The sequence below is a fragment of the Trichoderma atroviride genome, chromosome 1, assembly GCF_020647795.1.
Source record: "Trichoderma atroviride chromosome 1, complete sequence".
In the NCBI taxonomy this organism is placed as follows: domain Eukaryota; kingdom Fungi; phylum Ascomycota; class Sordariomycetes; order Hypocreales; family Hypocreaceae; genus Trichoderma; species Trichoderma atroviride.
Genome location: NC_089400.1, coordinates 4155413 through 4169169, shown reverse-complemented (window position 1 = coordinate 4169169; position 13757 = coordinate 4155413). Strand labels below are relative to the sequence as shown.

Sequence of the window (13757 nt, the reverse complement as noted above, 5' to 3'; positions counted from 1 at the left end):
CGAGATGATAATTGTATTGCACATGAAATCTAAGATATTTTAACGTCCTTGCTAAATAACAGAAAATAACAATCATAATACGTCCAAATTAAAGCAACTTTCCAAGTCAAATCTTCATTCATTCTATTTGGTATCAACTCAACATCCTACAAAACCTGTCCCCTGTTCTATCCAAGCAATTTTTTTTTTCTCTTTTTGTTTAAAAAAAAAAAGCAAATTCCTTTACCAAGTCATAAAATGCAGGTGTGTTCAAGCTACCAGAACACACACATCTACTTCCTTCCCATCCAAAGCTGAAATCAAAACATCATGATAAAATAAAAAAAGAGTAGTTTAAAAAGAAGATACACAACGCAGTAAAGAGCTGCTGTGTTGATGTGAAAATTCGTCTGTACGTTAATCTAATAGTACATCGAAGAGAGGCGAAAGGAATAAGATCAAGGTCGTTTTTTTTTTCTTTTTCGGCACGATCGCTAACACGGATGTTTTTTTGGTCGTCGCAGATTAGGGAGGTAGAACGCCTTTTTTCGAAGATGAGTTTTTTTTCTTTGGTTTGCGTAATAAAAAAGTATATTTTCATAAATCCCAAACGCGTATCAAGAACCGGAGGCAAATTACTGGTGGAAAAAAAATGAATAAAGGTTGCGAGTGGTATCAAAGAAAGGAGGGAGAAATAGAAAAAGCAAAAGATGACGAAGGTCACGTCCATCTCCTTCTTATGCCGCTGAGGTCATGGTGTCGGAATTGGGATACCCTAAGAATAGACGCGTTAGCAATTATATTCCAGCTGTTCTTATTAGTAGTCCGAGACTTACAGAATGCGCAGACAGCGATGATGGCGTAGAGGCACATCAGCAACCAGCCTTCTAGCCAATGGCTCTTTCCATCGCCAATGAGGTAGTTGACCAGCAGCACAGCAACAAACATGACAGCAACCTGGAAGGTATCGAAGCTCAGGTTCATCTCGTCGTTGCCCATGCCCCAACCGATAACGACCAACATGGGAATGAGAAACAGGGCGACTTGCATGCTGGATCCAACAGCAACACCAATGGCAAGATCCATCTTGTCCTTGACAGCGACAGTGACGGCAGTAGCGTGCTCAGCGGCGTTGCCAACAATGGGAAGCAGAATAAGACCAACGAATTCATCGGACAGAGCACCGTTCTGTGTAATGGCATCGATGGATCCGACCATGAACTCAGCACAGAGAGCAATAATGACGGTAGAGCCAGCCAGAGTAGCAATAGCCACCCAGAAGTGCAACTGAGGGTCTTCCTCTTCCTCTTCCTCTATTGTGACATTGAAGTTGTCCTTGTCGATAGCGCGGCCGCCAACCATGGCGGCGGGAACCATTAAGCCTTGCTTGATGTTGGCGTTTGAAGACCCACGGCTCCATGGCTTGGCGGGAACCTTTTGGCTCTGTTCGTTGAAGACCTGCGAGTGGGTCTTGAGCTGGAAGAACAGGTAGGCGCCATAGACAACGAGCAGGATGACGGCAGTACCGCGAGAGAGCTTGGCAACGTCCTTGGTAGGGGTGTTGGCGGCGGCATCGAAGACGGTGGGAACAATGACGGAGGCAGCAGCCAAGGCCAGCATAGAGGCAGCGGTCTGAGCCACGGTGGTGTTGAAGTATTGCTCCGGGCGACGTAGACCGCCGAAGAAGAAGCAGAATCCCATGACGAGTAGCAGGTTGGAGAGAATGGAGCCAATAAGTGAAGTCTGGACGATGTTGACTTTGCCATCAATCAGAGCAATGATGGCCACGATGAGTTCGACAGCATTACCAAAGGTAGCGTTGAGCAAGCCACCAAGGGTCTCGCCAGTTCGGAGAGCAATCTCTTCGGTAGCAAAACTCAACATGGCGGCAAGCGGGATGATGGCGATGAAGTTGACGACGAAAACCGCGATACGATTGACGGAGTGGACGTAGTTGAGGGCGATACCAACCGGAGCAGCAACGAGCAGCACATTGATCCATGAGTTGAGCAGCGTTCGCTGGATCTGATTGGCAAAGGTAAAAGGCTCCTTGGGGTAGACGTGGCGGAAGAGGCCATTCTCCTTGGGCTTCTTCGCCTTGCTGTCGTCCGTCTCGCTGAGAGCCGGCGCGTTAAGCTTTTCATCCTGGTCCCCCTTGCCGCGATTTCGCACTCCATCGTCAATTCCTGACTGGGTTCGGATGAGGTGCTCCTGCGTCTCATTGCTGGGCTTGCGAACAGCTTCTTCCGTGCCTGCGCCAGTTCCGGGTTCTTCTTCTCTGAGGCCCGTTTGCGGATATGGTGATGTGACTGACTGTGTCAAGTCCGCCCCATGATGGGTGTCTCCAAGCTCGACATCCCAGGTGTTGGATTGCTTCTTGCCGTGCGTTTTGGTGTAAACGTGTCGGAATGGGTTCCAGCTCTCATCGCTCTGCCGGCTATGGATATGCGCCAGGCGCTTGATGTTGGCGTGATTGACTGAGAACAGTTGGGTTAGTCTATGTCTCCCCTCGCTGCCATCGTCCCCCGTCGCGTGCGACGACATTCGTGAGTTGTGATTGGTGAGCAGAAGCGTACAGCTTCAACGGCATGGGACCAGAAGCATGAAAATCGGGTTCAAGGAATGAGATAAGGAGGCAATGAAAAAAAAAATGTAAATTAAAGACAGACGCTATGCAAAAAGCAAACAAAACCGCAAAAGAAAGACGCAAAAACAATGGGCTAGTGGTGATGGTGAAGATGCGACGGCGGCAATGAATGAATCCCAACAAGCCACTCCCTCGACAGGTCCATTGAAGGGTCTGCGACGGTGCGGTATTCAACGGGGGAAGAAGAACTGCTCGGCGGCTCCGGATATTCTCGATGGGGTAAAGGAAAGGCGAGAGAAAGCAAGGCAGCAATAGGCAGTAAATAACAGGAGACAGCGGGCAAAACGGGCATTAACACTCACATGATTGCGACATGGTCTGCTACACAGCCCGGTCCACTCAGGCAAAACTCCACCAGTGGGTGATTAGTGTTCCGGCAAGGAAAACAGCCAAGTCAAAGGATCGGGTTGGGTGTCGTTTGCGAGTGGTTGGCGCGCGCGTCGTTTCGGTGACTCGGAGGTTGGAGATGCGCCGTGTGCGAGAACGAGTCTGGGCGACGGCGATCGCTTTTATCAAGAAGCGCAACGGGCGGCCTCGAAAAGGGCAGTGCCTCAGCTCCTGTGTTTGTCGATGGAGACGGTGATTTGAGATTAATTGTCTCTGATTCCACTCCCTGCTGGGGGGGGGGCTGTGGCTTGCTGGAGCTAGGATGGCTAGCAGACCTGGAATGGTGGGAGTGAATTAATCTCCAGGAACCCCTGGCGCCGCTACGACAACACGCGTACTTGTACAGTATTTGTAGTCGACGGTGGCTGGTACCCGCAATATAGTGACGGTCAAAGGACTCGGGCGTGTCCAGCGAGCGTGAAGAGCAGTTGCTGTTCAGCAGAGCAGACGGGCAAGGACTGGACTGATTCAACGGAGATCGGATCGAGATCTCCAGACGTTCAAGTGGCTTTTCGGTGATGCAATGGAGTCGGGTCCGTGATATATGCGTGCCAAGGCTTCTCGAAGCGCTTGTTTCTCTGTTTGCAGCGAGTGTGGGCTACACAGCAGCAGCTCGCAGATCCGAGTGCCTGGCTCCGGGACGGTGAACGAGTCGCGAGGCTGACTGAACAGACTGATTCGTCGATGATTCCTGAGGTCAAGCACCAAGGCAGCAGCACAAATGGTGTGGCTTGAACTCCCACGTTGGATCGGAACGAAGCGAAAGAGGCTGTGCCAGCGGAGAGTGACAGATGGGGAACAGAAAAGAGCGTGGACTAAAGTGTAAAAAATTAGAGTGAACGGAGCTTCGTTTTCGTTTGCCCCGTCAGCAGCGTGCAGTGAACGACGAGAGAACGCAGCGCAAGGCCGTAAGAAGGAGGGCAACGAAGGGTGAGAAGTGAGGTGCAGAGAACAGAAGAGAGGCGGCCACAATGTGTTTTTGGCTTGGAGGACGTCAAGCAAAATTCATGACGGTGCTGGTGCTGTCCCCTAACTAAAATTCAAGGTTATTTGACCACGCACCTCTAAAAGCGCCTGGCGGCAGTTGCTGGGGCTGTCAGGGGTGCAGGCACTAAAGCGGTTGTACAGCCAGAGTACCGAGTACTTCGTATGGGCTGCACTGTGCTGCGTCGTGGCAACGTGTTGGGGTTCTACAGAGGTCAGTTGGCAGGGAGCCCGAGTTATGCGGCCGTGCTCAGCGCTGTGACTGGGTCTTTAGTGACACGCCAACCCGCTGGACGTGGCGCTGTGCACTCAACTGACCTCATCACACTGACACAAAACAAACAACCCGACACCATCACAGATAAGCATCATTGATCTCTTTGTTCACAGCCATGGCACTTGCATCGGTACTGTCTGTCTGCTGATCCGGCGGGACGCTGATCGTCTACGGGCACTGTACGGTGCTTGCACATACACAGGCAAACGGGCAGCGGCTTCGAGAGGCCTCCATTCACTCCGTAGCGGTGTCCACGTCCACGTCTTTGTCAGTTTGTCTCGGGTGTCAACATGATGCTGTATAAAACAGTCTGGCACTAGCCGCGTAGTACCCGTGTACAGTATATCCCTCCCACAACTTGAAATATGGCTGTGCTGGCCCGAGGTGCTACAAGCCACGACATGACATCTCCTCTGGTCGTCTATACACGTATTGAACGCTGGTAATCTTATTCGATTCCTTGACGCCTACCATTGCAAACACACTTCAGCCCAGATTATACGAGCCTGTCCCCAGTCTCCAGGCTCAGATGCTTCCCTTGTTGCCACTTTACCGCTATTTTCTCTGCCTTTTGTTGATTGACTATACCTAGGCATCTTCCCATCTTTCTAGGACCAGACAACGCAAAGCTCCCTTGTAATAGCCTTTCAACCACATCCCAGTCTGTGCTCGCCTGTTTCAACCCGGCCACAAAAGCCACACATCACCCCAAGTACCGCTCATGTATCTTTTACTTGCTCGTTTAACACATTCACCCATTGATCGTTCTAGTGGCATCCCCCCCTGGACCCAATCTTTTCCCCAGTCTACATACGCCGGCCTTTGTCTTTTCCCTGCCCCTTGTCCCGCTCTTTAGTCCCAAACTTGTCCATCCACAGCCCCTGACGGAGAAATTTTCCTAAACTCTAGTGCAGGCGAGCTGTTTCTAAAAGCTTTTTGACTTTTTTGTCATGACTCTGCAACGAATCGCAATGGCGATACTATGTACTAAAAAAAGAAAAAGAAAAAGAAAGAAAAGAAAAAGAAAAACCCCCCTTGTGCCTTACAGCGCCAGCTCATAGACGCAGGTCATAGGCGTGTTTCCATAGGCCCAATTCAATTGTTTGGTACCCAACAACCAAAACGTGCATACAGTACGCATACACCTAACCCACGGCATACAGGTCACAGTATCAGGCGGCAAAATATGTGGCCATGTGTAGGACCACATAGAAACGAAACGTGCGCCCAGGCCAATCAATTGGCCTCTCCACGCCCAACGGAGTAACCCATTCGTTTCTTGTTCGTCATGACTCTACACCATCTCCCCCCCAATGAAAGCAAGATTTCCGCCGCCACTAGTAGCTAAATTCCTTGTTTCTGAAAGTTATGCTTCTTTCCACTTCCCACCTATCAAGATTTCCAGGATGCGATTCCAAGACGGCGTTGATATAATTCTTACTGCATAGGCAGTAGTGCAGCACGCAGCTACAGTATGCAGTAGCATTCTCTTCTCCCTTGCCTTGTACAGCATTTTACTTGCGGTGAGCTCTGCATCATGCACTCCTGCGTCCCCCCATCCTCTCCGCATAGCATTCTTTTCTATTCCAGTATCTTGACGTCAGGCTCTGCATTCTGCATTCTGCTGTACAAGGCCAGCCCCTGCAGCCCTCCATGCATGCAGTCTGCAGTCTGCGCCGATGCATGCAAGCCCGCATCTCACAGGCCGTTTTTCATCGCTCCCGTACTGTACCCATTTGCAGCCATCCATTCGAGCTGCCTCGTACAAAGCTTATCCTCCAATACGAGAGAGAGAGAGAAAAGGCCTCTCTTCCTCTCACCGCAATACGATGCAACGCGTACCCGCACGGGCACTATCTGGTCCGTCATCCGTCCGTTCTGCCCGTATCAACGCCACATATATGGAGGTCGCTGCGGCTGGGTGAGAGCAAAGCCTCTCACGCCTGCGTAAACCCGTCGACGTCGACTCAACACCGCCCATTAGATAGTTCGCATAGCCCGCCGTAATTCCACAACCACCCATCAACATGCATCAATAGTAAGAGAAAAATGATATTCTACTAATAAACACATGCCTGCAATACGCAATACGCATCAGCCTGTTTTTTATCCCAATCGCAGTTACATACCATTCTGGGCAATCGCCCAATCAGGCACTATGCCACGCTAACATCTTCATTGTTGCTAAAAATCATCGCCGTCAGCACTTTAGCAGCATCAGGCCCCCATGGCGACAAGCTTATTTCTTATTTACTTCCAAGGCTCTTTTATTTTTCCACAACTAGGAGCCTATAATACACCTAGAGGTACTATCAGACCACAAGGCCGTAATCGAATACGCCCGTCTTCTAGTGCCTTCGTCTACCAATCTACCAGCCCATCCAATTGTCTTCCGCCACAACTTACATTCCTGGCCTCTCAGCCATGCAGCTAAGCTAGCCCTGGATTCATCACTACAATGATTCCCGTTCAATGCAGCCTTGCCATGATCATATTCCAAAACTGTCTCGACATTTACAACCAATAGATTCATGTCTGTAACCAGCTAGTCCTGCCGCTAGACACAGTATTGGGCGGAAAGCACGTCCGCTCCTCGTACACCTAACCAGACCGGCACTAACAAGCATCTTGCCATGTCATCTTGGGCTGCAACCAAAGAAAAATCCTTCCGCGATTTCTACGAATCACCTCACCAGCTCCCAACAGTGCCAAACCCAGCATGAATTAACGCCCAGTGGCACCATCATTAACATGATACACCAGCCAGCTTCAGCCCATCACAAAGCAACACATGGCAACACATGGCAACACACTTTCTTTTCATGACTTGATAGACTCAATTTACTGCCATAGACTTTTAGCCTTGTCTCTTCCAGGCATTGCATCTCTTTGAAACGCCAGATAAAAACTATTGTACAAACTCATGTAATAGGTAATCGACTACCAAGGTAGAGTCAGGTAGGTATCATGTGAAACGCCCTGAAATCAACCATTCTTCTCCCAAAAAACGCCATCCGTGGTCCACTAACGAGCAAAAATGTATATTCCATGCCTGAATTTCTTCCGTCTCGACTATATTCGATCAGGCAATGCCCAACCGAAGGATCGATGTCGTATATTAACCACTTGCACTCTCCAGCGTCCAACGCCCACTCATGCCATTCCATCGGCATCATGTTTTAATAAGAAAGAGGGTGAAGATAATGGAGGGGAAAAAAAAAAGAGTATGCCTAGGGCGACGCCACTAGGGTACTTGGTAAAATGAATAGAGACAAGGGAAGAAGAGAAAAAAAATTGAATAATGAAATGAGGAAACAAGATTCACTGAAATCGGTCGCCGTTGGCCCAGCATCAAATCTGCTGTAAATGCTCTAAATCCATTCCATATCTTCTTCATCGTCGCGTGAAGCCCCTGATGATTTACCCGGCCGTCCTCGTTTGCGTGGCTGGGATCCCGAACGTGCTCGCTTCTTCCGGCCTCCGGGAGTGCCTGCGCCTTTTCTCTTCCGGCCTCTTTCGGGAGCTTCTTCTTCTTCTCCTTCGCCGCCGCTTGGAGGGGTGGCTGGTCCATCCAGCGCCATCTCTTCGTCTTCGTCTTGCACCTTGAGCTCTTTGTCGACGTTCATGAGCTCCACAAAGGCCTTACATTTCAGAGCCATCTTGCTCATCGATTCCAGGCTGCCAAAGTGTGATGTCACTTCATCCCAAAATCGCTCTCCGTGAACTCCTTGAACCTTCATTGGCATTTTGTTTAAATCTTTCGCGAGCGCCTTCGCTTTACTGTCGTGTCGACTAGTACCCATACCATATAGACGTCGGAGATGTGTGCGAGCTTCCCAGAGGCAGGAGAGGATGATAGCCCCAGTTGTCAGTTGGCGAAGTCGTTTTGGGTCGACCTTGATGCCGACCAGAGGCGCTCCTTCAGCGCTTGCCTGCGCTTCAACAGTTTCGCTCATCAGCTGGTCGGTGACTTGGTCTTGTTCCGTTTGATCCAAGTCAAGTCGCACGTCGAATACTTCGGACTCAATTAAATGGGCTACTGCCGCGCCGGTTGTGCTGACAATCTTCTCCATCGTATTGACGACTGTTTGAAGTTCTCCAACCGTTTGGTATTCGAAAAAGGCCAGATTTTCAATGATGAACCGTGCAAAATCCAGGTGCGGTGGCATCTCTGGCTTCGCGTCCAGCTGTGCAATGTCAAAGTTGACTTGGCTGCACAGCTTCTCCAAGAAACGCTGCCTGTTCTTCATCTTACTAATTTTCAACACCTCCATCATAAGATGTAGCTTGGGTTGGAACACCTCAGGAATTGCTCCGTGAGAGTCTTTGACAATATCTCGCTGGTAGTTGTATGCCGACTGTATCGCTTTGACGTACTCTCTTTCGAGCACTGTTTCGTGCTTTTCATGTAGAGACCGATGTTCCAGAAACGCCAGCTCTGCAATTTTTCGGTTCGAAGATGTCTCCAGCGTCATCAATGTGATGCCTGTTTCCTTGGGATGCGTCAGACCTTGACGATTGATACTGCCCAACACTTCCATTGCTAAAAATGCAAGTTCGTCTTGGCTTGCCAGAGCGATTCGCGTAATGTCTTTGAGAAATCTTTGCGTGGTAGCGCTGGCGACATCGTCAAAGTTAGTGCCACCCATGACCGTCAGCTCTCGCTTCTTCTCCTTCGCACCGGACTCGGCAGCAGCTTCAGACCGTCTCTCCTCCGTAAGAAGAAATTCTTTAAAAGACTTTAGTATCATAGTCTCGAGCATAGGAGACTCTTCTTGGAAAACTTGTTGGAAAGCTGTGTAGACTTTGGCCAAGACGTAATTTCTCGGCCAGGACTGGCACACTAGGCCAATCGCCTCCAGGGATGCCTTGCGTGCCTCTAATGGTTGTGAAGGCGAGGCAAATGGAATTAGCACATCCACAATTAGTCGAGGGACAGAATCTCCCTGCCACTTGGGGAACCGGGCTTTGAACACTTGCATCTGTTGATCCAGATCGCAATGCTTGCCAACGCTGCCAACAATGATGGCGTAGGCGCAGAGATGATTGATCCTCTTGCTGTCCAGTACCGCAGCTCCCAATCCCAGCTTTTGAATGCCCAATAGACCTGACGCGACCAAATTGGCCAAAGGTGCAAAATTGTTTAGTAAATCACAAGTTACTTTGGTGCACGCAATGAGGTCATCCAGAGCGCCGCGGGAAGAGATTTTTCCGACGCCCTTCAAGAGTTGGAGACGAATTTCGTTCAAAAACTCGGAATTGACCGTGGGCAGCTCAGGAAGCACACGTTTGTAAATAACGGTGACGGCTCGGAATGCCGCCAACTCATCGACACCACTAAACGTTGCAAGATGGGGCTTAAGGAGCCTGATCTGTTCAAGGTTAAACAATTTGGGATCCGCCTTGGCAAAAATTGTGAGCACCTGCAGAGCATCGCGGCCTGCTGGGCGTCCTTCTTCTGATTCTCCACTGTCAACCAGCGCAAACATGCTGTTCACGAGGTGAGAACAGACTGTGAATGGGCCATCCAGGGATTTATCTTTAGGTCGAAGGATAGACTGGAATACCTTGTCGAGGATTTCTGTGACATTGCCTGTCTTTACAGTCTGGATAATCAGGGCCACATGCTCGGTTAGAGAGGTCTGGAATGCAGCGCTGTTATCGGCGCCGTAGAATGGCGCGAACCAAACTTCCTCAATCATCTGACGGGCAAGATCACGGACGCTATCATCGGGATCTTGTACGCGTCGAAGTAAGCCATTAGCTATGGCGCTGCGGATTGCGTCGTCGTGATTGCGAAGATAAATGTCGCGTGCAAGTTTCATGGCTCGCTTCCTGACGCCAACACCAGCGTCTTGGAAGCGGTCAATGATCTTGGGCGTCAACGGTGATTCCAGAGAGGGCCTCAGTGTGATGCAGCTTCCTATAAGACCCAGGGCGGAATCCCTCACTTGCGTGGACGAGTCGCTAGAGCAATCCAATATGAGTTGAATCACCATGGAGTCACCATCCAAAATAGAAGGGTCTGTTTCGAGGACTTGAGTAATACTCTTTAGACTTTTGCTGCGAACTGTTGCTTGGTCACTAGCCATGGAGCCAAGAAGAATGTTGACAATCTTGCTGAATGACTCAAACAAAGGGGAGCGTAGCAGAATGATTGAGTATGAGAGCTTGGCTTGAACCGAGCTCACGGCCTTGAAAGTGTACTCATTAGACAACCAACGTCGATCTTGCATCATCATTCGCAACCTGTATGCAAGGCGTCCGAGCTCCCAGTCTCTCTCATCTTCACTGTCTTGAATATCATCGTAACCGGTATGAAGCCGAGTGGCCCAGTCTGTGATGAGGAAGGAGACAGCACTGAAAAGGTATGGGTCGTCGGATAGACGGGCTTGGAGAAACTCCAGTGTAGCTCGGTAGGGCCCGTCCCAAGCAACAATGCTCTCAAATGAGCTCTTCTGTTCAAGAGCGTGGCATGCCAGCGCCGCTAGATACTGCGAGAGACCATCGACGTCTGTAGTTTCGAACGTGTTGGCAGTCCGCTTGACATGTGACCGGAGACGAGATATCGCTGCGCTCATAGTACCCAGCAACTCAAGAGCCATGTTCTTCGCGGGAGCGGGGGTTTTGGGTGCTTCGAACAGTTGTACCATCATAAGCATGAGAAGGCGTAGTAGCAGTTCGGCGGATGGCCAGTCTGGAGAGTCAAGGCATGTCGTGAAGTCCTCAACAAAGAGATCCAAAAGATGGCGGTATGGCGTGTCGCCCGACTTGGTTGATCCGATGGCGCGTTTCACAATAAAGTTGACGATATAAGAAGCGTTCCGACCAGCTCCTTCACTGAGAGGACCGGCAGCTGCCTCAAGCTCCTGGATAGCAACAGCATGCTGCTGCGCACCTTGGTCATCACTGCTGATGGACGGTATCATTTGATTCTTTTTCTGCCTCGCGCGCCCCAATTCTCCATCGCTTTCCTCGTCTTCATCCATTTTGTCTCCTTTACCGTTGATGGCCTGGAGCACTGCAGCGCGGCCACTTTCATTTTCTTCAACCATGCCAGAGCTGGCCTGAACCAACCGCATGAGAAGCGCGGACACGGGTTGGATATTCCCGCCTTCTGAAAGTTTGAAGTGCCGTGAACTCTGCTTCCCGACAGGAAGCTTCTCCAAAGACGTGAGAATATCATCAATGATACCTTGTCGCTGCTCGGGCTTGATCATAAAGATTTGGCAGAGCATGTCCATAGCAACGCTGCGCATACCATCAAATCGCTGCACTCCGACTGCCGAATCCTTTTCAAAATAGGCGTTTTCAACGAAGATGAGCTTGGAGGCTGTGAACTCCAACGTGTTGAAGACCATTTCTGAGAGCTCTACCTTGGTAACCAGTTCCGCAAGTGAGGCGAACAGCTTTTGGCAGCTAAGAAAAGTAGACGACACGGCTTTTTTATGCTTCAAAACCATTTTGAATAAATTGGCAGATGATCCTGAGTTCCGCAGCTCCACAAGGGGGACGATGATGTCTTCGGTAACGTTTTTGAAAATAGCGACGCATCTGCTGATGACATTCTCTGAGTAGAGCTGCCTATCTTCTCGGCCTCCGGACAGGATTCGCAGGCAGGTACGTGCAGCCTTCATCCCCAGCTCAACTTCTGGCAGCTGCTGAACCCATGATTCCATGGCAGCTTCATCCCAACTGTCGTCAACACGGATATCCAAGTCCTCAGCAAGCTTCATGCTGGCATCGCTCAGCTTCACAAGTTGAAGGAGGCCCTCCACAGGAACTCTATTGAAACACTTAAGGGCAATAGCCTTCTGGACGGCACTCTGGATTTTTTGATGTGTTGCGCTATTCATGATAATTTGGTTGTCAGAGGTCAGTGTCACGACGTGGTCATATCCCGAGTCCATTCCAAGAGCACGCCCGACCGCGGAGAAGACACTGCGCATGAGCAGCTCAAGTGCTTCGAGGGCAGTGTCAGCCCGTTGTTGCTGGTCGAGACTGGCGCTGCTAACAAGACCTTGGGCACTAGCTGCTAGATGCTGTGCTGTTTTGCGAACGGATAGGTTCTCCGGGGCAGATAGTAGATCTGCAACCTCGAGATACTCGTCTTTTTTGATGTTAAAAGATGGAAGCTCTACCCGGATCGAGGCAGAGTTTTGGTAGTTGGCATCAGAAGTTGTTGAGCCGGCATGGAGCGAGTCTTCTGGTGTCACAGGCAATGTCAAGGGAGGCTGTCTATTCGGCGCTTCAGGAGAACCTGGAACAGGATAGGAAGATCCAGTAGGGTCAACATACGCTGACGGATCAAAGTCTCTTCTTGAGGATATCAGCACCTCTATCCTTGACTGGTGTTGCCTTGGTGCCTTGTAATTGTCTGTGGCTGCTGGCGGGGTATCAATGACGCCAGACGATATCTCGTCCTTTGGAAATATCCGGCTTTTGTCGCCGTTGATGCTAACACTTTGAGGACTCGCAAGGTTTGGCTTGGTGGCTTTGAAATATCCGCCGACTTTCTCGTATACCGCTCGCGCAATGGGGGATAGCCCATGTGAGAGACTACCAGGTCGAGAAGTCGCTTGCCCTGTGATGATGGACTTGAAGTTGCTATATATTCGTCAGCAGAGACACTCAGGGACGAAATGAAGGGCCAGTATATCTTGTCTTACTAGTGTGTCCTCTGCGAAGGTTTTATCTCGTGCAGTACCAGGTCAACTGCCTGCTTCGTATTCCGTGGCAAGTGAGGCTGCCCAATCGCCTCTTTGTTCAGTCGGTTGAAGTCGCTTTGGGGAAAGAGATCGGAAACGGATGGGGCCGGTGAGCCAAATCCTATGTTGGGATCGGGGATGATTTCTAGAGTAGCATCAGTAACAGGTGAAGATGGCTGAAAATCTCGAGCTGAGACGGGATGGCAGCTCACCGGAAACGAAGGGCACAGTCGAGGTCTGGGGAGAGTAAGGAAGTGATTCTTGCAGCGTGAACGGTCGCGAGATTGCGGTTTGCGAATCAGCAGGGCCACTATGGTGGGCATTGAGCCCGTTCTCAGGGTTCTCCATATTGTGTGGTTGCATGCTGTTTGCCAGAATCGTGAGGCTCGTCGACTCTTCAAAGACGCATCGTCGACGCAGGAGCTACAGGCGCAGCAGGAGCTCCCCAGCGTGTCATGGAGGAAGCGGCGACTTTTAAGGCGGTAAAGAGGGGGAAGCAGCGCACAAAAAAGAGCGTGGTGGCGCCGAATGCAAGGCCTGGTCGAGTTAGCTGCGCATTCGCAGAAACCAGCGTGTCTGCAGTGCGTGCCCAAGTGCTGCGTATTGGGTATTGTTTCCTGAATCTCGAATCACGCGCATCGCAGCCTGGGGGAATCGACAGCCTCGCTGGACCAATCTCCAATGTCGAAAAGAAGCCGATGGCCCGTGCGCCCCAACGCTGGGCCAGTCAGAGGCGCTTCCGGAAGCGGTACCTTGCCTTATCAGTTTTTCCGGA

General features: G+C 50.5%; 2 protein-coding genes across 3 annotated transcripts; both read right to left on the bottom strand.

Annotated features, from left to right (window-relative positions):
* Positions 1-19: 19 nt before the first annotated feature.
* On the bottom strand, positions 20-3991 carry TrAtP1_001494 (uncharacterized protein). Of its 2 annotated transcripts, XM_066111013.1 has the most exons (3): positions 2929-3991; positions 816-2456; positions 20-754 (listed from the first exon to the last, which is right to left on the bottom strand). In XM_066111013.1, exons 1-3 carry the CDS (start codon positions 2939-2941, stop codon positions 717-719), a joined length of 1692 nt encoding a protein of 563 aa, XP_065967086.1. In that variant the 5' UTR covers positions 2942-3991; the 3' UTR covers positions 20-716. The 2 variants fall into 2 exon arrangements, with proteins under 2 accessions (XP_065967086.1, XP_013941494.1); XM_014086019.2 differs by lacking the exon at positions 2929-3991 and having other exon boundaries at positions 816-2839.
* A 1553-nt stretch (positions 3992-5544) lies between these two features.
* Positions 5545-13633, bottom strand: TrAtP1_001493 (uncharacterized protein). The gene is made up of 3 exons (XM_066111012.1): positions 13195-13633; positions 12944-13127; positions 5545-12881 (listed from the first exon to the last, which is right to left on the bottom strand). The coding sequence occupies exons 1-3, from the start codon at positions 13343-13345 to the stop codon at positions 7646-7648; spliced, it is 5571 nt and encodes a 1856-aa protein (XP_065967085.1). The 5' UTR covers positions 13346-13633; the 3' UTR covers positions 5545-7645.
* Between the last annotated feature and the right edge of the window lie 124 nt (positions 13634-13757).